This window comes from Hypanus sabinus, chromosome 16, assembly GCF_030144855.1.
Source record: "Hypanus sabinus isolate sHypSab1 chromosome 16, sHypSab1.hap1, whole genome shotgun sequence".
Taxonomy (NCBI): domain Eukaryota; kingdom Metazoa; phylum Chordata; class Chondrichthyes; order Myliobatiformes; family Dasyatidae; genus Hypanus; species Hypanus sabinus.
In genome coordinates this window covers 76,487,703-76,510,781 of record NC_082721.1, presented here as the reverse complement: position 1 = coordinate 76,510,781, position 23,079 = coordinate 76,487,703, and the positions used below count along the sequence as shown (strand labels likewise).

The 23,079-nt window shown below is 46.1% G+C and overlaps 1 protein-coding gene across 2 annotated transcripts in view; it reads left to right on the top strand.

Moving 5' to 3' along the window:
• The window catches only part of LOC132406460 (protein Niban 2-like), a 174,572-nt gene that overhangs the window by 125,246 nt on the left and 26,247 nt on the right, over nucleotides 1–23,079 (top strand). For both annotated transcript variants that reach the window (XM_059992175.1, XM_059992174.1), the window contains exons 6-10: nucleotides 3,789–3,920; nucleotides 8,154–8,268; nucleotides 12,370–12,537; nucleotides 17,625–17,740; nucleotides 19,880–19,984. In XM_059992175.1, the coding sequence (XP_059848158.1) occupies nucleotides 3,789–3,920; nucleotides 8,154–8,268; nucleotides 12,370–12,537; nucleotides 17,625–17,740; nucleotides 19,880–19,984 (636 nt within the window). The remainder of the gene's footprint in view (nucleotides 1–3,788; nucleotides 3,921–8,153; nucleotides 8,269–12,369; nucleotides 12,538–17,624; nucleotides 17,741–19,879; nucleotides 19,985–23,079) is intronic.

Genomic DNA, 23,079 nt, shown 5'->3' with positions numbered 1-23,079 from the left:
ATTATAACCTGGTAGAGCAACTGCTGTGCCCAAGACCACAAGAGATGGCAAACAGTTGTTTATCATGCAAAGCAGCTTCCTCTCCATTGACTCTGTTGACATTTCTCACTGCCTTGAAAGAGAGCCAAAGTAACCAAAAACACGCCCTACACATTAATTCTTTCTCCTCCCCTCTCCTGTTGGGCAGAAGATATAAAATATTGAGAACAGGTATCACCAGACTCAAGGACAGCTTCATTCCCGCTGTAATCAGACTCTTGAATTGACTTTCCGCATGCTAAAGATGAATCCTCGACCTCCCAAACTACCTCACCATGACCCTAGTACTTTAATTGTCATTTTTGATTTTTATTTATTTTTTGATTGATTAAGATGCCTCATGGACTAAACCCTTCTGGTCCGTTAAGCCAACCTGCCCAGAACTCCTCCAATTTAACCCTAGCCTAAACTCAGGACAATTTACAATGACCAATTAACCTCAAACACAAAAGCACACTGCAGATGCTATGGCCAAAGCAACACAATCCTCTTCCAGCTGCCTTGATCTTTCCTCTGACGGGATTTTTCTCCCGGCACCTACCAGCCTCCTTCCCATCCCTCCCCCCACCTTCTTTATAGGGCCCCTGCCCCCCCCTCCCTCTTCAGTCCTGACAAAGGGTCTCGGCCCGATACGTTGACCGCTCGTTTCCACTGATGCTGCCCGACCGCCCCAATTAACCTGGCAGCCGGTACAGGAAAAAGGAGCACCCAGTGGTCACAGGGAGAGATACCAGCAGTAGTGAGACTTGAAGCTGGGTTGCTGGTACAGTAAAGCAATGTGCTAACCACTACGCTACTGTGACACCCAGTTCTGGGTTCTGCATTCTGTTTCTTTTCACTGCCTTGCTGAATATGTATGGCACGACCCATTTGGATAGCACACAAAAGCTATTCACTGTATAAAAATAAACCAATCAAAGGCAATCCAACAACTTCCAATTGTGAATCCCCTTCCTTGTTTAAATGGAGAAGTTACATTTCATATCATTTACTCTGTTGAGACTATTCCAGGATCTAAGGAATTTGAAAAGATGCCAATGCATCCATTATCTCTGCGGTGGCCTCCTTTTAATCTCTAAAGGGAAGGTTATTGGATCCGGGGGATTTGTCTGCTTCTAGTCTCATTAATGTTTTCATTGTTTTCTCTTTAGTGATATTAGATTCCTTAAATTCCTCGGTGCCATTAAGTGCTTTGGTTCCCCCAGATTCTGCTTTATATAGGATGTCCTGTGAATTTCAGAAGCTGAGGCTGTCTACAAGAAGGGTCAGAGCCGCCTCTATTTCCTGAGGAGACTGAGGTCCTTTAACATCTGCCGGACGATGCTGAGGATGTTCTACGAGTCTGTGGTGGCCAGTGCTATCACGTTTACTGTTGTGTGCTGGGACAGCAGGCTGAGGTAGCAGACACCAACAGAATCAACAAACTCATTCGTAAAGCCAGTGATGTTGTGGGGGTGGAACTGGACTCTCTGACGGTGGTGTCTGTAAAGAGGATGCTGTCTAAGTTGCATGCCATCTTGGACAATATCTCCCATCCACTCCATAATGTACTGGCTTGGCACAGGAGTACATTCAGCCAGAGACTCATTCCACCGAGATGCAACACTGAGCGTCATAGGAAGTCATTCCTGCCTGTGGCCATCAAACTTTACAACTCCTCCCTCGGAGTGTCAGACACCCTGAGCCAATAGGCTGGTTCTGGACTAATTTCCACTTGGCATTATTTACTTATTAATATTTAATTATTGTTTTATATTGCTATATTTCTACACTATTCTTGGTTGGTACAACTGTAACAAAACCCAATTTCCCTCGGGATCAATAAAATATGTCTGTCTGTCTGTTTTGAACGGGCAAAGCCACGAGAATTTAGAAGAGGTGGTTAAACCTCATTAAATATGCTTCAGCCTCTCCTGCATCTCTGCTCCCTCACTGCCTGCTCAGTGGAAGATATTGGTTCCTGAAGGCGTGGTGGGATATTCTTCAGACAGGTTTTGGATGGCTGGGGAACATAATGTCTCTAATGTCTGCAGAGAAGACTTGATGGGCCAAATGGCCTAATTCTGCTCCTATATCTTACAGTCTTAATGCATAACCACACACCTGGGTTAATGCTGGTATACTGGTCACACTCAGGCTTCTGGAGTGGCTGAAAGACGCGGTGACTATGGCCCACCCTTAATTCATTCTGACCTGTCACTGCACTTAAGGTTCAATGACACTGTTGGGTCTGGAGTCATGTGTAGGCTGGATATGTAAGTTACCTTCCCTCCTGAAGGAGGGGAGTGAGGCAGATTGGTTTTACATCTATCGCCAGGTTTCAGTGTCATAGGATAAACAGTGGTCCCAGATATGAAGACACAGGAGACTTTCAGATGCTGGAATCTGGGGCAACATACAGTCCGTTGGAAGAAATTAGTGGGTTGTGCAGCATCCGTGGGGAGGGGGAGGCCCTGTTGACCCTGTATCAGGATGGACAGGGCGAGGGAAAATGGCTGATAGGATGGGAGGGGGCGATGAGGATCAGAGGTGATTGATGGACTGAAAAGGGATGAAGGGAGATGGGCACATCGAGCCCAAGTAGGGGTGGGGGAGGGAGGAGTAGGGGATGGGTAGGATGAGGACCTCCAACTATCACTTAAATTACCACATGAATTCAAACCCGTGTCTGTGATCCCAAACTGTGGCAGTGAGTTCAATAACTGTACTCTGCCCCAAAACCTCAATTGACATTTCAGCTCGTCCCAGGAACAATTTCAGCATACGTGGATGATTCTTGGGAAAAATTTAGCCTGTCAGCTCCAAAACACACTAAAGTGAGGGGCAATGACTAGCCAGGCCCTATCACCGTAGCACAGTGATCATATCGGAAGACCACAGTCAGTGAGGATTGGAAAGTAACATCTCCTCCCCAGTCAATCAACAATGGTGCACCTCAAGGATGCCTGCTTAGCCCACAGCTCTACTCTCTCTACACCCATGATTGTGCGGCCAGGCACGGACCAAATGCCATTATAAATTTGCCACTGATTCAACTATAATAGACAATAGACAATAGGTGCAGAAATAGACCATTCGGCCCCTCGAGTCTGCACCGCCATTCTGAGATCATGGCTGATCATTCACTATCAATACCCAGTCCCTGCCTTGTCCCCATATCCCTTGATTCCCCTATCCATCAGATATCTATCTAGCTCCTTCTTGAAAGCATCCAGAGAATTGGCCTCCACATGTCTTCCGAGGCAGTGCATTCCACACCTCCACAACTCTCTGGGAGTTGTAACTATAGTCGGCAGAGAGGGCGAACAGGAGCGGGATAGATCAGCTGGTTGAGTGGTGACACAACAACAACTTTGTACTCAATGTCAGTAAGTTCTAGGAATTGATTGTGGACTTCAGGAAAGGGAAATTTAGGGAACACACACCAGTCCTCTCATTGCTACCATCAAGAAGGAGGTGTAGGAGCCTGAAGATACACACTGAACGATTTATGAACAGCTTATTCCTTTCTACCATCAAACACACAACTGAGAATCCCACCACAGCATAGAATTTAAAATCTTGTGCCTTGATACACAACCACAGATCGCGCTAATATCTTGTCTGTTCATAAATGCTCTTTAGGGGAGGATCATGGTCTTCTTGATGCTCCAGACCCACCAATAACATGGACTCTCAACTCCGTCAATTTTCAGGGATAGATATATCCCATGAATGAAAAATTAATCAGTCATTCTGTTCTTCCCCAGGAGCCCAGAGATGCTGACCAAGTGATTTCCAGTGGTTACATAATGCAGTACGTGGAAAGCAAGAAGAAATGGAAGGAGAAATATTTCGTAATGAAGGCGAGCTACGGGTTGGACTGCTTTGAAAACAAAGAGGTAATAATGATGTTACAAACTCTGAGTATGGGCACCCAGTTGGTTTGAGGGAGGAGATAGCAACGGATTCAGAGAAAGTGCTGACGTTGTTCCAGGGAGGGAAGTAGCTTTAAAGACTGGGAGAGTTTCAGGACGCAACAAAGGACGTCTAAAAAAGATGAAGAGAGATTATGAGAGTAAGTTAACAAGAAATGTAAACAATAAAAGGAGAATAAAATAAATGTGAGAACATGCAGACTACGCAGGAGTAGTGGGCGTGATATTAAACAAATATTCTACATTTGACTTCACTGAAGAAAACACCAAACGGCCACTGTTGTAAAACTCTTGTATGATAATGACGAGCTCTTGACCCTACAATCTACCTCACTGTCGCCCTTGTACTTTAGTTGTCTACCTGCACCAAATTTCCAAAACTAGCAACATATCCTGAACTCTCTCTGTACTGGAACACTGTATTCTGCGTTTTTCCCCCAGTTTGTACTACCTGGGTGTACTCCTGCATGGAACGGTCTGTCTGGATGGCACGCGAGCTGAAGTTTTCCACTGTAGCTTGGTGTACGTGACAATAATAAACGAGTATCAATTACCAAAGCTGTGGTGGAAGTTGAAGAAGCCTTCCCCTCAGGCTCTGGATCGAGGATGTATTACTTGCTCTCGGGTACTGAGGGTTCAAAGTGGGAAGTGCAGACTCTGTCACAAGGGGAAGGATGTGCTGGTGGGTGGGTATTTGGTGAGGTAGCCCTCCCCTTCTGATGTTTTCACAGGGTCTCTGTGAGATCCTGATCCATGGATTCCAGGTTCTCAAACCCATCCTGAGCGCCCTTTCTCCACAGTCCCCAGGGAATCAGTGGAGAGGTTGCATTTCATCAAGGAGGCTTTGAGTGTCACCTTTTGCCTTTCTCTCTATTTCCCTCATGACCTCTTCCCTGCGAGAGCTCAGGATATGCTATTAGTTTTGGAGGCCTGGTGCCGGACAGATGAACAGCCTTGCCCAATAGAGCTAACTCAACCCAACTAAAACCTCGGTCCTGGAGTGGACACTAATGTTGTTTTGTTCTTCCAATGAACTTGGAGGATTTTGTGGGATCTACCAGTCCCTGCTATCACCTCAAGAGAAAAGGGGTGCATGGGGATTCCTGCCACTGGGTAGACCATAGATTTTGTGCCAGATCAGAACTTTTGATCTTCAAAGATTCTTGTTCTCCACTGACTAAAGGCTGCCTGGTGAACTGAAAGCCAAGGTGGGTCAACATGAGCATGGAACTGATCTCAAAAGGAAAGGGGGGGGCGGTTTTGGAATGGATTAATTCACAGATCAAAAACCTGCCTTCTGGGTTTCCATTTCCAAAGAAAAATGATAGCTGATGAAATCCAGAAAAATATCTTTGTTCTTTACACTGCAGCTAGCTGGGTAAGTAATGAGAATCAGTAGGAATTGTACAGTACTGTGCAAAAGTCTAAAGCCACACACACACACGTGTGTGTGTACATATATATATATATATATATATAGAGGAGATGGGTGACTAACTCAATTGCACAGTTCTGTATACGAGGGGTGATTGATAAGTTAGTGGCCCAAGGTAGGAGTCAATTTTAGAAAACCTAGCACATTTATTTTTCAACATCGTCCCCTTCTAAGTTTAGACACTTAGTTCAGCGATCGTGGAGCATATGGATCCCTTCTTTGTAGAAGTGGTCCACAGCCGGGGTAATTGATAAGTTTGTGGTCTAAGGTAGAAGGAGATGAGGTATTAACTTCAAACTTCCTGCATTATCACTCAAAGAGTTGATCTGCACGTGCATGTAACAAGAGCATCTTGAACCTCCAGGTGGTCCACAGCAGGGGTGATGGATAAGTTTGTGGCCTAAGGTAGAAGGAGATGAGTTGTACAGCTCTCGTTACATGCACGTGCAGATCAACTCTTTGATTGATGATGCAGAAAGTTTGAAGTTAATAACTCATCTCCTACCTTAGGCCACAAACTTATCAATCACCCCTGCCGTGGACCACTTCTGGAGGTCCAAGACACCGACTTCTACAAAGAAGGGATCTGTATGCATGACCACTGGACTAAGTGTGTAAATGTAGGAGAAATCAATGTGCTATGTTTTTCTAAAATTGACTCCTTCTACCTTAGGCCACAGACTTATCAATCACTCCTCGTATTATATCTTTCCAGTTACCAAATAACACAATTCTGATGAGCTAATACAAAGCTAAGTACAAACATGAGAAAATCTGCAGATGCTGGAAATTCAAACAACACACACAAAATGCTGGTGGAACACAGCAGGCCAGGCAGCATCTATAGGGAGAAGCGCTCTCGACGTTTCAGGCCGAGACCCTTCGAAGGGTCTCGGCCTGAAACGTCGACAGCACTTCTCCCTATAGATGCTGCCTGGCCTGCTGTGTTCCACCAGTATTTTGTGTGTATTGTTATTGTATTAGTAGCTTGGTTATTGCGATCATGGGACGGGAGGCCTCAGGAGAAAGAAAGGAGTGGGGGGGGGCGGGGAGCACCAGCGGGAGATGGAGAACAGGCAAACAACTAAATACTATAAAAGCTAAGTACTCTTTTTTACTATTTCCCAGCCACCTTCCCATTTTAACCAGTATACAATGCTGTTCACTATCAAAATATTTTCAATAAATGTCATTATGGAGTCATACCAATTGATTTAGATGTACATAAATATAAAGTTCTGTTAATGTTTGAACACAAACAGGTCATGTGAGCAGCACCTCTTATTGTCACTGAGAGGTCATCTGCACACTGGGTGGAGTTACTCCACGTATAATGGTACATTTATTGTGAATACAACTGTACGTACAGGATCCCAAGTTGGCACAGTACAGTACCTCAAAAGAAAGACTCATACAGTTGGGGCAAAGTTACTAAGATGGAAAGAAGATTCATAAAAGGGATCAGCAAGGAGAAATAGAACAGTGCAGAGAAGAGAAAATCTACAGATGCTGGAAATCCGAGCAACACCCACAAAATGCTGGAGGAACTCAGCAGGCCAGGCAGCATCTAGGTAGAGAGTACAGTTGACGTTTTGGGCTGAGATCATTCGGCAGAACAGTACAGCACTAGACAGGCCATTCAGCCCGCAATGTTGTGCCAATCTTAATGCCAGTTTATACTGAATGTCCTCGTTCATCCTTCGTGGTCATGTGTCCACCTACAAGCTTCTTAAAATCCACAAAACTGTCTGCTTCCAGTAATGAAAACCTACTACACTTACCACTTCCATTAAAGTAAAAATATCTGAAATGTATAAAAAAAAATCAATAGATGTTTGAAATCTGAAATAGAACAGAAATCACTGGAAACACTTGTCTGCTCATCGGTAATCAGTTTATTAGTATCACAGAAACAAATCATAATGAAAAGCAGGATCTCCCAGTGGCCACACGTTTTAATTCCACGTCCCATTCCCATTCTGATATGTCTATCCATGGCCTCCTCTACTGTCAAGATGAAGCCACACTCAGGTTGGAGGAACAACACCTTATGTTCTGTCTGGGTAGCCTCCAACCTGATGGCATAAACATTGATTTCTCTAATTTCTGTTAATGCCCCTCCTCCCCTTCTTCCCCCTCCCCTTTTTTTCTCAATCTGCCCCTCTCACAATCACTCTTTGCCTGTTCTCCATTTCCCTCTGGTGCTCCCCTCCCATTTTCTTTCTCCCTAGGCCTCCCGTCCAATGATCCTTTCCCTTCTCCAGCTCTGTATCCCTTTTACCCGTCACCTTTCCAGCTCTTAGCTTCATCCCTCCCCCTTCTGTCTTCTCCCATCATTTCAGATTTCCCCCTCCCCCTCTTACTTTCAAATCTCTTACTATCTTTTCTTTCAGTTAGTCCTGACGAAGGGTCTCGGCCCGAAACGTCGACTATACTTCTTCCTATAGACGCTGCCTGGCCTGCTGCGTTCCACTGGCATTTTGTGTGTGTTGCATTAAGAGCTTTTGCTTGCTGGCCATCCAGACAGATCATTCTGTACACAGGATCCAGTGCTTTCCCATTGTATATAATGGTAGAACGCTTCTCAGGCTTCCAGCCAAGTCCAGGTGTCGGTTTTAACCGACGTTTTGGTGGCAAAAGTCAATTTGGGGTGCAGGGTAAGTCGTCAGCAGATCTTGACACTTTGGGTGGCTGTCCGCCACCTCGTTTCTTGTGTTCTAAAGTTGCCATGTCCTCTTATTCTGCCACTGCGCGCGCTGCAGGCTGCCCAGAGAGGACTGAAAGCAGACGGCACGGTACAGCTGTCAGGGTACATCCCGCTGAGCTCAGTCTCCGACTACAAGGAGTTAGTGAACCAAAGCTGGCCGGTCTTCAACGGTAAGAAAGCATGGTGGGGTGGGATTGGCACAGGTTCTGTACTGGGTGACTCAGTTCACGGGGTATGGGTGACTCAGTTCATGCCCATCTTTTGCCCATCTATATTTACCCTGCTGTTGACACTTAGAGTTTGATGGAACCTCTGCTGTAAAATGTGAGGTGCAAACTGGACCCCCCCCACCCCAACTTCATCACTAGTGGAGCTTGGGACATCCCAGATTTAACCCTCCAGCTTCTGAGTTCACTGGTGGGTTATCAGCCGCCCCAACCAGTACATAAATCACTGTTCCTCCACTGGTTCAGAACCTGTAACGCAAGAGATTCTGCAGATGTTGGAATTCCTGAGTGAAACACACACAAAATTGTCATGTGAAATCAGGTTTGATGAGTGGGGACAGAGGACACTCCCTGCCGGTGAGTAAGTTAACTACTTACTTGCAGGACAAGACAGACACTGAACATTCAGTAAACCAAGTTACACCCAGTTACAAACACTTGGCTAAGGACTGATCTCGCGTCTCATTGTAGCACGCTTCCACTGTTCCGGCTGTGGAATCCCTTGAGCCTCCGAGGCAAAAGACCGGGTGCTTTCAGTACGCGAGATTTATACTCGCAGTGACATTATCAACCGTGGCGCCAAGCGGCAGCCAGAGGAAGAGTTGCAATGCTCTTTGAACAGGCCAGACCCTCTCCAACAGGACAGCGGCTCTCGGTGAACAGGTCACATTGACGCTGACTGCAACAGTCCGCCCCACGCCCCACTATACTACACACACAAAATGTAACACTACGATACCCAGCAGTCTACCAACCTCCCAACGCCCCAAACAGCCACCCCAGGGTGCAGTCATTATTGAGATGGCCCTCCAATTTCCTGATCCTCTTTACTGACTGCAGGCCGTGATCAGCCAGGTGAGAAATGTTTCCAGACCCATCGGGGATGTAGGTGCAGCACCTCTGACCAGTCACAGCACAGCTGCCACCTACCTCCGCGAGCAGGCAATCCAAAGCCATCCGATTTTTTTTCACAAGGCCGCCGTCCGAACAGACGTCATCTCAGCTGACGCAATGGTTGGTGCATCCTCTGCAAGCTCGAGCACTGTGGCCACATCATTGGCCAGTGTCTCCATCACAGTGGCCACGTGCATCAGTGCCTGGGACAGCCTGGCTGCACCGTACAAGGAAAAGTCTATCGTCCCGAATCTCCTGCTTCTGTGGTGCGCCTCCTACTGCGCCGCCCTCTTGGGCAGGGTATTAGGGTGGTGTATGTACGGTACTACACACCCCGGATAGCAGCAGCCACTGGTCATCCCACCTTCTCAGCGCCATTTGGCATCGACACAGTTGTCCCAGGGTACTGGTTGGCCCTCCACCTCCCTGATGGTACTGCCCACACTAGCACTCCCTCCCCTTCCTTGTTGGCAGAGGGATTACTCTCTGAGCTGGGACCTAGGGATTGGGTAAATCATAAGTAGGGAAGGACCAGCCGTTATAAAACTTACACCACCAGGGGTTACTGAGACTCAAGCTCTTTAAGGCCATTCCCATACTATGGGGCAAGGTCCCACTCCCTGCCAGCTTCCCCCGAAACCACTGAGGCTGCAGAAGTTTCTCCCATAGTCCTGTTCCATTAGCTACTGCCCAGGAGTCAGCCTGGATCTTCACAGGGCCTGTTGCCCCCCGGAGGGGCAGTGTTGCAGCGGCCAGCTCAGCCGGTTAGCTCGATCCTCCCTCGCTCTCCTGGGTAACGACCCTCCCTGACGCAGGACGGAGAGCAGCAGCCTTCCGCCACTGTTTACCGCTCCGCCAAGTGCTGGGACTGTCGGCGAACCAGACTTGCTGCGCCTGGTTGTCATAGTGCTTACCCCTCTGTATGGGCAGGGGGATGATGGCGGGAACCTCGTTGGGGGTGATCAGGGAGAGCCATGACCCGGTCACGAACGCAGCTTCTCCCATCAGGACCCTGCTCTGCCCAGTCCGCAATGCTCCCCTTCCGTTTGTTGACGGAAGACCGCCGTGCACGGCCCCCTCTGTGGACTTTACCCACTGCACGCCTGATACCAAGAGAGCGGGGTGGCAGGCCAACAGCTGCCTCTCGGGGGGGGGGGGGGGTGTGGTGTATCGGGTCACCACCTCGGGAAGGGTTTTTGTCCAAAACTCCAAGGGAAAGTGACACCTCTTCACCACCTTCCTCTGGCTCCCCTCAGTGGAGCTGAAACCTGCAGCTCGAACAGCATCCCATTCCATCTGGGGCCAAGGGGACGACCTGCTCCATCACTTGCTTGGCGGTCCCAAAGGTACCCACTGCTCAGGACCCCAGAGAAAGGTGGCTTTTCCTGAGGCAGGGCCTGCAGTGTCATCGTTGGGGGGGTGTGGGGATAAGCTGACATCAATATCCCAGGAGCCCCACGAAGCACTGTGTCTCCTCTTTGGAAGTGGAGACCACGTCACCCAGGATCTTGCGCCTGGTAAGCCCTGCTGCCCGAAATGCCATCGTATGCCCAGGAATATGATATTTTGGCTGGGGCCCTGTATCTTACCGGATTGATTAAACTAGCCCTTGTCCTGCAGAGAAGTGACAACCTTATCCAAGGGCTTCCTCACTACGCCCTGTGAGTGTACCTATCACTCCACATAGTCTATGTAGTGAGATACAGAGACAGTGCGGTTTAACCGTATCACCTGCAGGTCTCGGCAATTATGCCGTGGCTGGGCTGGGACTGTGGACAGATCCCTATGGGAAGCATCCAAAGGCGTTCTGTCCACCATCCCAGGTAAAGGTGAACTGCTCCTATAACCCAGAACTCTGGAGCATGGAGAAGGCATTGGGCAAGTCTGCTTCAACGTACCAACACTCCCTCTCCCTACCCCCCCCCCCCCATCTCCTCATTAAGGGTCACCATATCTGGGTCAGCTGCTGTGAGAGGCAGTGCATATTCATTCAACAGTCTACAGTCGAGGGTAATGTGGCATGTCCCATCCACCTTCCAAAGGGTGGTGAATCTGTGGAACTCGTTGTCACAGGCAGCTGTGGAGGCCAAGTCTTCAAGTATACTTAAGACAGACGTGGTGAGTTCTTGATTGGTCAGGGATACGGGAAAAGGCAGGAGATTGGAACTGAGGAAAATTGGATTAGCCATGCTGTAATGTCGGAGCAGGCTCGATGGGCTGAATGGCCTAATTCTGCTCCTGTATCTCATGGTGCTGTGCCACCAAATGGCAGCCAGTGGAAGGTCTGCCATGCTGCATTAACATGCCAATCCCTAATTAATACTGGGAATTGGCTTTCAATGAACCAGTAAGATTGACACATATTGCTTCTGTTACCCAGTCCGGGAACTTCCTACCTGAAAGTATCTTCACCAGCGTTCACCACAGTGACAGTTCACCACCACTGTCTCGTGAGTGACTGGGTATGTGTAATAACTGCCACCCTTTATCAATGACATACACAGCCTGAGAATGAAGGTGCATTAAAATATCTCGGAATTCCAAACACAAGCCGTTCAGAATCTGCGCAGCAACACACACACACACACAAAACGCTGGAGGGACTTGGCAGGCCAGGCAGCAATAACGGAGGGAAATGAACTGCTGGTGCTTTGGACTCAGCATGTTGTGGGTGTTGCTCAATATTTCTGGCATCTGCAGAATCTCTTGAGTCTTGGATCAGGTGGATTGCTGCATTCATTGACGGCATGTGTGCTGCCTGCGTGTGTTAGTGTGTTGGACACCAACAAGGCACAGTCAATCCAGCTGTGGTGACTCACACAGCCTCCAGTAACCACGGCAATGAGCAGTAGTCATATTACAGCGTGTATTACAAAATCCCAAAGTGGTAGTCCATAGAAAAAGAGCACCAGTCCCACCTCTGAATCTGGATTAAGAACAAAATGTGGAACTAAAAGGCTGTGTTACTGGTGGGAGTGAAGTTTGGATTGTCATAAAAATCCAACTCATTCACCGGTGCTCTTCACAGAGGAACCTAACCGCCAGCATAAACCCTGGTCCTCCCAAGTGGCGTGACTCCTTACTGATACGTGAACGTGAGGCTGTGAAGGGCGCGATGTTAACGTGTCCTGCTTTCCCCTCGCTCTGCAGGCGTGGCAGACACTTACTTGGAGGAGCAGCACTTGAACTTACCAACAAGTCACCACCTCTTCCTGTGGCATTCCTACAAACCCCACCTGCTGCTCTGTTTCCACACCGAAGAGGACTATCACACCTGGAGCATGGTCCTTGCCGATGGAATTCGACATTTAAACACGGGTATGAACCTCTTATGTCCTTGGCTTCTCTTCACCAGGTGCCATTCTTCAGAGTCTATTACTTTACATATAAGGAGCACATTTAATATCACCAGCATATGTTGAGGAATTTGTTAACTTTGCAGCAGCAGTACAATGCAATACATGATAAATATAGAGGAAAATCCTGAGGTGCATTAAGTATATATGTGTCTATTAAATAGTTAAGTTAAAATATTTTATGTAAAATAACAGAAATAAAGAAGTAGTGAGGTAGTGTTCATGAGTTCAATGTCCATTTAGAAATCAAATGGCAGAGGGGAAGAAGCTGTTCCTGAATCACTGGATATGTGCCTTCAGGCTCCTGTACCTCCTTCCCGATGGTAGCAGTATGAACAGAGCATGTCCTGGGTGGTGGGGATCCTTACTGATGGTCACCACTCCTCAAGAATGTCTTAGATGTTACAGAGGCTGGTATCAACCACAGAGCTGATTAATTTTATAAGTTTCTGCAACTTATTTCAAACTTGTGCAGTAACCCCGCCACCCCCCCCCCCCCCCCATACCAGACGGTGATGCAGCCAGTCAGAATGCTCTCCATGGTACATTTGCAGAGGTTTTCAAGTGCTTCAGTCGACAAACCAAATCTCCTCAGACTCCTAATGAAATAAGCTACTGTCCTGCCTTCTTTATGGCTGCATCGATATATTGTGTCCATATTAGAGCTCTCCCATTGTGACACTACACTATGATGCAGTGGGCTCTTGGTGTTTGCTAACACTGTTGTCACTTTGTACATCGAAGGATGCAGGGTATTGAGCTTCAGCGCTCAGCCCTGTTTGCCTGATATCACCTGCTGAAGTTCCGTTGTAAAAGGCAGCACATGCTGGATTTTCTGGTCTTTGGCTAGGCATTAATGTCTATCATTTAGTTCTAGTCAGAGTGTGGGAAAACCTGTGGAATTAATTACCTTGGACAGCTGTGGAGGCAAAGTACTTGGGTATATTTAAAGGGGAGGTTGATAGGTTCGGGGTGTCAAAGGTTATGATGAGAAGGCAGGAGAATGGGGTTGAGAGGGATAGTAAATCAGTCATGATGGAATGGGGAGCAGACTTGATGGGCCAAATGGCCTAATATGGCTCCTATGATGATCTAGAATTTCACAGTAACTACTGACCTGCATGGTACCTTAACCAGGTCAGTCAGCGTCCACTTAGAAACATAGAAAACCTACAGCACAATACAGGCACTTCTGCCCATAAAGTTGTGCTGAATATTTTCCTACCTTAGAGATATTCATAGTGACTATGAATTACTAGGCTTACCTATAGCCCCCTATTTTACTAAGCTCCATAGACCTATCTAAAAGCCTCTTAAATGACCCTAACATATCTGCCTCCACCACCGTTGCTGGCAGCCCATTCCACACACTGACCACTCTCTGAGTAAAAAACTTATCCCTGCCATCTCATCTGTACCTACTCCCCAGCACCTTAAACCTGTGTCCTCTTGTGCCACCCATTTCAGCACTGGGAAAAAGCCTCTGACTATCCACACGATCAATGCCTCTCATCATCATGTACACCTCTATCAGGTCACCTCTCATCCTCCATCGAGAAAAGGCCAAGTTCACTCAACCTATTCTCATAAGGCATGCTCCCCAATCCAGGCAACATCCTTGTAAATCTCCTCTGCACCCTTTCTATAGCTTCCACATCCTTCCCGCAGTGAGGAAATCAGAACTGAGCACAGTACTCCAAGTGGGGTCTGAACAGGGTCCTATATAGCTGCAACATTACCTCTCAGCTCCTAAATTCAATTCCACGGTCGATGAAGGCCAATACACCATACGCCTTCTTAACCACAGAGTCAACCTACGCAGCTGCTTCGAGCATCCTATGGATTTGGACCCCAAGATACCTCTGATCTGCCACTCTGTCACGAGTCTTACCATTAATACTATATTCTTGCATCATATTTGACCTACCAAAATGAACCACTTTTCTTCAGCAAAACCTCCCAGTTCCTGATACTATATGGATAATGGTGTAAAGCATGCCCGGGGTGGAGGGGGTGTTGCTGAGCAAAATACAACTGAGATAAACTACCAGCTAAACACTGCCTTAGCTTGTGAAACCTGGCAAAGACTATGAATGTCTCTGATACTCTCTGACCTGTTTGGTATTTCCTATAGTTCTGACCTGCAGTTCACAGATTTCACAGGCTCTAATGTTCTCTCTCTGTCTCCTCTCTCTTTTTCGTTTCATTAACATATCAACTAGCTGGTGTTATCAGTTATTTGTCACCACTACAGCCCAGGGTTCATCCCACACAGATATTCCCTTCACCTCACCCATCACTCCCCCACCTTCTCCACAATTTAAAACTAACTTGATTTTCCTCCCTTTCCTGGCAAAGGGTTTTCAAACCTGAACGGTAGCTGTGCCTCTCTCCACAGATGCTTCCTTGACCTGCTGCGTGTTTCCAGCCTTTTCTGTTTTTTCAGCATCCGCATTTTGTTCTCAAAGGCTTTGCATACTTGTGATTCTGAAATCCGCGCTATTACAACTTGGGGCATTAGAGTTCTAAGTTCAATCACGGCAACCTCTGGGGGAGTTTGTACGTTCTCCCCCATGGAATGTGTGGGCTTCTTCCCACAGTCAAAGAGGTACTGGTTGGTAGGTTGTCCCATGATTGCAAATTGTCCCATGATTAGGCTAGAATTAAATCAGGGTTGCTAGTGGCATGGCCTTGAAGGGCTGGAAGGATGTATTCTGTGTTGTATCTCAAAAGGTTAATTCCCGGAATGGCGGGACTGTCATACATTGAAAGATTGGAGCGACTGGGCTTGTATACACTGGAATTTAGAAGGATGAGAGGGGATCTGATTGAGACATATAAGATTATTAAGGGATTGGACACGCTGGAGGCAGGAAGCATGTTCCTGATGATGGGTGAGTCCAGAACTAGAGGCCACAGTTTAAGAATAAGGGGTAGGCCATTTAGAACAGAGATGAGGAAAAACTTTTTCACCCAGAGAGTGGTGGATATGTGGAATGCTCTGTCCCAGAAGGCAGTGGAGGCCAAGTCTCTGGATGCATTCAAGAGAGAGTTTGATAGAGCTCTTATAGATAGCGGGGTCAAGGGATATGGGGAGAGGGCAGGAACGGGGTACTGATTGTGTATGATCAGCCATGATCACAGTGAATGGCGGTGCTGGCTAGAAGGGCCGAATGGCCTACTCTTGCACCTATTTTCGACTGTCTATTGTCTAAAATAAATTAAAAGACAAAACTATTAAAAGAGCTACATTCTGTATTAATCCCATTTCTTAAAAAAATGTCTCCACACATTTTCATTTTCTCCCAGGTTCTGCCAGTCATCCATGAATGGGGGCAATGCTGGGTCTATTGTTGTTTGTCATCTATATCAATGATCTGGATGATAATGGGACTAAATGGATAGATAGGAATTACAGTGTCACAGTAGCACAGATATAAATATTAAAAGAAAAGTAGAAAGAATAAAAAAAATGTTACCACAGTCTAATGGGGAGGGTGGGGGGGGTGGTCATCACTTCCCTGGCTGTAGGTTGAGTCTAATGGTCAAGGGTAAGAATGACCTCATACGGCGCTCTTTGGAGCAGCTAATTTGTGGATGACACCAAGATTGGGTGTGTAGTGGATAGTGAGGAAGACCATCGGAGCTTGAGGTGGGATCTGGACCGGCTGGAAAAATGGCTGAGAAGTGTTAGGCGGAATTTGGTGCCGACACGTGTGCGGTGTTGCACCAGCCAGGGCAGGTCTTACGTAATGAGCAGTAGAACGGAGGGACCTGGGAATACAGATCCATAATTCCTTGAAAGTGGTGTCACAGGTAGATAGGGTTGTAGAGAGAACCTTTGGCTCCACGGAGCACAGGAATTGGGATGTTCCTTTGAAATTGTCGGTGAAGTTTAATTCAGAGGATTGTGTGCAGTTTTGCTCACCTACCTGCAGGAAAGATGCAAGTAAGATTAAAAGAGGACAGAAAAAAACTACAAGGATGTTGCTGGGATCTGAGTTATAAGGAAAGATTGCATAGATTAGGACTTTATTGCTTGGAACATAGAAGATTAAGGGGAGATTGGATAGAGTTATACAAAATTATATATGTTGGCAATGGTGGTGGAAGTGGACACAGTAGGGTCTTTTAAGAGACTCCTGGATAGGTACATGGAGTTCAGAAAAATAGAGGGCTATGGGTAACCCTAGGTAATTTCTAAAGTTCAGCACAGCATCGTGGGCCGAAGGGCCTGTATTGTGTTGTAGGTTTTCTATGTTTCTATTATGAGGGGTATAGATGGGGTAATTACAAGCAGGCTTTTTCCTCTGAGGATGGGTGGGACTACAACTAGAGGTCATGGGTTAAGGGTGAAAGGTGAAAAGTTCAAGGGGAACATGAAAGGAAACTTCTTCGCTCAGATGATCGTGAAAGTGTGGAACCAGCTGCCAGGGCAAGTGCTGCATGCGAGCTTGATTTCATCATTTATGAGAAGTGTGGATAGGTGGATGGTAGGGGTATGGAGGGCTATGGTCCATGTGCAGATCGATGGGACTAGGCAGCATGGGCTAGATGGACCGAAGGGCCTGTTTCTGCGCTGTACTTTTCTATGAACCTAATTTACAGTGTTCTGTATTCCTAAGAACCCACACAAATTTAAGATGTGGGAGGAAACTGGAGTGTTTGGGAAAATGTATACAGCCACAGGGAGAGTGTGCGAACTCCACATAGACAGCACTGCAGGTCAGGATTGAACCCAGTTCTCTGGCGTGGAGCTGTGCTGCAAGGATGGAGCTCCAGATACATCAAGGTTAAAACCATCCAAGCAACACAAACGTATCATTAGCACTCAATTCACCTTCAGCATCCTCTTTTGCTGAGGACACCTTCCTCTCAGGTTAGAACGGAGCAAACTCCATCTCACCCGTCCTGGGAGAGTCTGATGGGACAGTATCGAGGGAGTGTTAGTCTGTATCTAAACCCCTGCTATCCCTGTCCTGCAAATAGCTTAACACTGTTCTACAAAGAGAAGTCAACTGTCGTGATAATTCAAGATCTTCCTTGCAGTGATGTACGGCAGGGATACCTTTGAAGTCCGTGCGTTACTGGAGGCTGTGCGTGTATATCGGGAGCAGAAAGGACATTACGGAACCTGTGACTTGTACTTGGGCTCAGAGGTCGAGGTAACGTTTACTGATGGTCTAACACCGCTCATACTTGCTCCTTGTGACAGGCATTCTTTTTAAAATAAAGGATCTACATTTCTAAAGCACCATTCGTAACACCTGATCTTACTGTGAGCAAGTTTGGAGACATAGTCCCTGCGGCTGATGTCTGCATGATAATCTCTCGCAAATCTCAGTGGGATGAAGCTGTTAAACCGTGGCGGCCTGCCTACTCAGATGGAGGAGCATGTATTCTCCCTGGTACTTGGAACAACATCAGTCCTTGAACTTCACTAGAATAGGACCTCCACCCTGATCACATAGTTGTCTACAGGCCCTGCAGTGTGCAGAAAGGGGTACCGTGTCTCTCAACTGCAAGCATCTCCAAGATTGTGGAGGCACAAGGGGATTGCAGATGCTGGAGGATCTCAGCAGAAAGGGAAGCATCTGTGGAGGGAAGCTTACAGTCAATATTTCAAGTCAAGACGTGCAGATGAAGGGCATCAACCATTTCCCTTCATAGATGCTGCCTGTCCCGCGGAGGTCCCCTGGCGCTTTGTGCATTGTTCCTGGAGTACAGCATTGTGTACCTAGACTTGCTGCACCAGGGTAACACTGTGCTTAGCATGACACCTCTACAGCTCGGGGCGTTGGAGCTGACGTGCCCTGTGAGAAGTTCATACGTCATTCCCATGTGCACATGGGTTTCCTCCGCGTGCTCCTGTTCCCTCTCACTGTCCGAAGACGATTGGTTAGTGATTAGGCTAGGGTTAGATCAATGGGATGCTAGGGAGGAGGGGCCTGTCCCACGCCGTCTGTCTAAATAAACTAAATCAGGCAGAGTATGTTAATCTGCAAAGAGAAATTGGCCATACACAAACAAACCTTTGAATTAGGAGCTGGAGTAAATCAGCAGGCTTCTGAAACCATTTAATAAGCTCACAGCTGATTTGATTGTAGCATGAATTCTCCATTCCCAACTGCACACAGTAACCTTTGTACCTCCCATTTATCTCTGCCTTTAAAGATATTCATGGACTCCGAAGAGTCCAAGTTTGAGAGGAAAGATTTCACTTTGTATCATTTAATATCAAAAGATATCACTTTGCATCTTAACAGTGACCCCTTGTTCTGGGCTCTCCACATCCACTCTGTCAAGTCTCCTCACTAATGAATGTGTTTTAACTGAATCATCCCTCATCATTTTAAAGTTCAGTGATGTTTATTTATTTAGATAGAGTCTGGCCCTTTGAGCCACACCACCCAGCAATCCCCCAACTTAATCTGACAATTTACAATGACCAATTAACCTATCAACTGGTCCATCTTTGGACTGGGGGTGGAAACCCACACGGTCACGGGGAGAACATAAAAACTCCTTACGGGCAGAGGCAGGAATTAAACCCGGGTCGCCTGTACTGTAAAGTGTTGAGCTAACCACCATGCTACCGCGACAGGTGCCACCCTGGTGTATTAACCCAGCAAATCTATCCTTTCTTTGTCAGTCTCCATCCATCCTAGATATGGAAATGCAGATCTATTTAACACACATTTGAAAAGCTTTCTCCCTTTGATACCTTTTAGACTCAGTTGTGGGTCTGGATTGCATTATTCCCAGATGTCTTGGTGAAAGGACTGTCCAGAGGAAAGAAGCCATTCAGCCCCTCAAACTTGTTTAACCCTTCAATTTGATCTTGGAATCGTGTATCTGATCACTATCAACCCAGTTTGGTTCCATAGCCCTTAGTAATGTAACCCAAATTACAAGTGACTCAGTAATGCATTCAAAGGGTTGAACTCTACACTCTTGCAGACAGCTCCAGTAAGAGATTATTTGGAAGGGCAATGCCCACAAGGGTTTTGCCATGAAGACCCTTGATATAGGATGGATCTGCCTGCTTACCCATGGTCAAACACTAATGGGAAGCTCCTCTAACAATACAAACCATGGGAAGGCGACGTGAGACACATCAACAGCAATTTCCCCCCCCCCCCCCTCCCAGTGAGATACAAAGGGCAAGAAACAATGGATAAACTCATCCCAGAGTATCTCACTGCTTTACATTCAGCACTTCAGCCAATAGAGCAACTAGTGACCTTACCAAGACTGGTTCTCAATTACCTCGGGCAATAAACCGATACTTGATCTTTTCCCAGATCCTGAGTAACCTGGTGATGGAAGACCTGTGCCCTGTGTTGGAGTCTCAGCTCATTCCCCATATCAGAGGGGCAGAGAGTAAACGGAAGCAGGCCTGGCTGAAAGTGAGTGCTGGTTCAGGGAAAAGACTTCACAGATTTCAGTTCTTATTTCCCTGCCTCCCCCTATTTCTTTGTACATAAACCATCGTACTTGTGTGTGTGTGTGTGTGTGTATGTGTTTGTGTGTGTGTGTGTGTGTGTGTATGTGTTTGTGTATGTGTGCGTGTATGTGTGCGTGTGTGTGTTTGTGCATTCCTTGCTTTCTTTTCCTCTTCCTCAGCTCCTCCCTTGCATTCATTATAACCTTCCATCCCTTCCTCTGCAGCCTTGTTTTATTTCTTACCTCCCCTTTCTCACTCCTGGTTACGCTCCACATCTTTCTGCCCTTGTAGAAAGATTTGTTGTGAAATCTGCCGGACTTGATGTTAATCTGTCAGCATTAAATCTCAGCTTCCCTTCCACTCCATTCCTTGATATTTCCCATCACGTGATTTGCAACATCTTGAGTAGTTATTAAATTTTGCCACATGATATTTATATTTTCACGAAGGCCCGGATCTCCTGCATTCCACAAAGTATGTGCAATTTCCTTCTTTGCCTGTCTCCTCTGGATCTGGTGGATCTGCATTCAGATTTCTGCTTTATTTGTGCCTTAGGCAGCAGCTCCATTTATCATACTGTTCTTTCCTTTGTCCTCTTGGGTTTTGAGGTCATTGGTTGATGTTTGGATGTGAGTTTGTCAGATCAAACAAAACTACATTCACGGATCTATTTTTCAAATAGGAATTACACCTTGGGTTTGAAGTGGAAATACTTATCATTTTCATTGCTCAAACACTTTGGTTAAAGTGAATGAAAATATAATTCTTCTGACACAGTTATTGCCAGGGACACAAACGACTGGATTCTGGAACAACAAGCAACCTGTTGGAGGATCTCTGTGGGGTTTTAATTTTTTTTTATATTTAGAGATATGGAATAGGCCCTCCTAGCCCTTCCACCTGCGCTGCCCAGCAACAAATTCTGATTAACCCTAATCTGATGACAGGAGAATTTAAAATGAACAATTAATCTACTAAACCAGTACGATGAATTGAATGTGCAGATTGTTATTAATGAATATGATAAAGTTGGGATCACAGAGACATGGCTGTGACATGGTGACCAAGGATGGGAGCTCAACATCCAGGGATATTCAATATTCGGGAGGGATAGACAGGAAAGAAAAAGAGGTGGGGTAGCATTGCTGGATAGAGAGGAGATTAACGAAATAGAAAGGAAGGACATTAGCCTGGAGGATGTGGAATCGATATGGGCAGAGCTGCATAACACTAAGGGGCAGAAAACGCTGGTGGGAGTTGTGTACAGGCCACCTAACAGTAGTAGTGAGGTTGGGGATGGCATTAAACAGGAAACTGCATGCAATAAAGGAACAGTTATAATGAGTGACTTCAATCCACATATAGATTAGGTGAACCAAATTGGTAAGGGTGCTGAGGAAGAGGATTTCTTGGAATGTATGTGGGATGATTTTCTGAACCAACATGTCGAGGAACCAGCTAGAGAGCAGGCCATTCTAGATTGGGTATTGAGCAATGAGGAAGGGTTAATTAGCAATCTTGTTGTTCGAGGCCCCTTGGGTAAGAGTGACCATAATATGGTGGAATTCTTCATTAAGATGGAGCGTGACATAGTTAATTCAGAAACAAAGGTTCTGAACTGAAAGAAGGGTAACTTTGAAGGTATGAGATGTGAATTAGCTAAGATAGACTGGCAAATAATATTTAAAGGGTTGACGGTGGATATGCAATGGCAAGCATTTAAAGATCACATGGATGAACTACAACAATCGTTCATCCCTGTTTGGCAAAAGAATAAACCAGGGAAGGTAGTGCACCTGTGGCTGACAAGGGAAATTAGGGATAGCATCAAGTCCAAAGAAGAAACATATAAATTAGCAATAAAAAAAAGCGGCACACCTGAGGACTGGGAGAAATTCAGAGACCAGCAGAGGAGGACAAAGGGCTTAATTAGGAAAGGGAAAAAAGATTATGAGAGAAAGCTGGCAGGGGACATAAAAACTGATTGTAAAAGCTTTTATAGATACGTGAAAAGAAAAAGATTGGTCAAGACAAATGTAGGTCTTGTAGATTCACAGTCAGAAACAGGTGAATTGATCATAGGGAACAAAAACATGGCAGACCAATTGAATAACTACTTTGGTTCTGTCTTCACTAAGGAGGACATAAATAATCTTCCAGAAATATTAAGGGACTGAGGGTCTAGTGAGATGGAGGAACTGAGGGAAATACATGTTAGTAGGGAAGTGGTGTTAAGTAAATTGAAGGGATTAAAGGCAGATAAATCCCCAGGGCCAGATGGTCTGCATCCCAGAGTGCTTAAGGAAGTAGTCCAAGAAATAGTGGATGCATTAGTGATGATTTTTCAAAACTCCTTAGATTCTGGATTAGTTCCTGAGGATTGGAGGGTGGCTAATGTAACCCCACTTTTTAAAAAAGGAGGGAGAGAGAAACTGGGGAATTATAGACCGGTTAGTCTGACATCTGTGGTGGGGAAAATGCTAGAGTCAGTTATCAAAGATGTGATAACAGCACATTTGGAAAGAGGTGAAATCATCGGACAAAGTCAGCATGGATTTGTGAAAGGAAAATCATGTCTGATGAATCTTATTGAATTTTTTGAAGATGTAACTAGTAGAGTGGATAGGGGAGAGCCAGTGGATGTGGTATATTTAGATTTTCAGAAGGCTTTTGACAAGGTCCCACACAGGAGATTAGTGTGCAAACTTAAAGCACATGGTATTGTGGGTATGGTATTGATGTGAATAGAGAATTGGTTCTATAGAGACAGGAAGCAAAGAGTGGGAGTAAATGGGACCTTTTCAGATTGGCAGGCAGTGACTAGTGGGGTACCGCAAGGCTCAGTGCTGGGACCCCAGTTGTTTACAATATATATTAATAATTTAGATGAGGGAATTAAATGCAGCTTCTCCAAGTTTGCAGATGACACAAAGCTGGGCAGCGGTGTTAGCTGTGAGGAGGATGCTAAGAGGATGCAGGGTGACTTGGATAGGTTAGGTGAGTGGGCAAATTCATGGCAGATGCAATTTAATGTGGATAAATGTGAGGTTATCCATT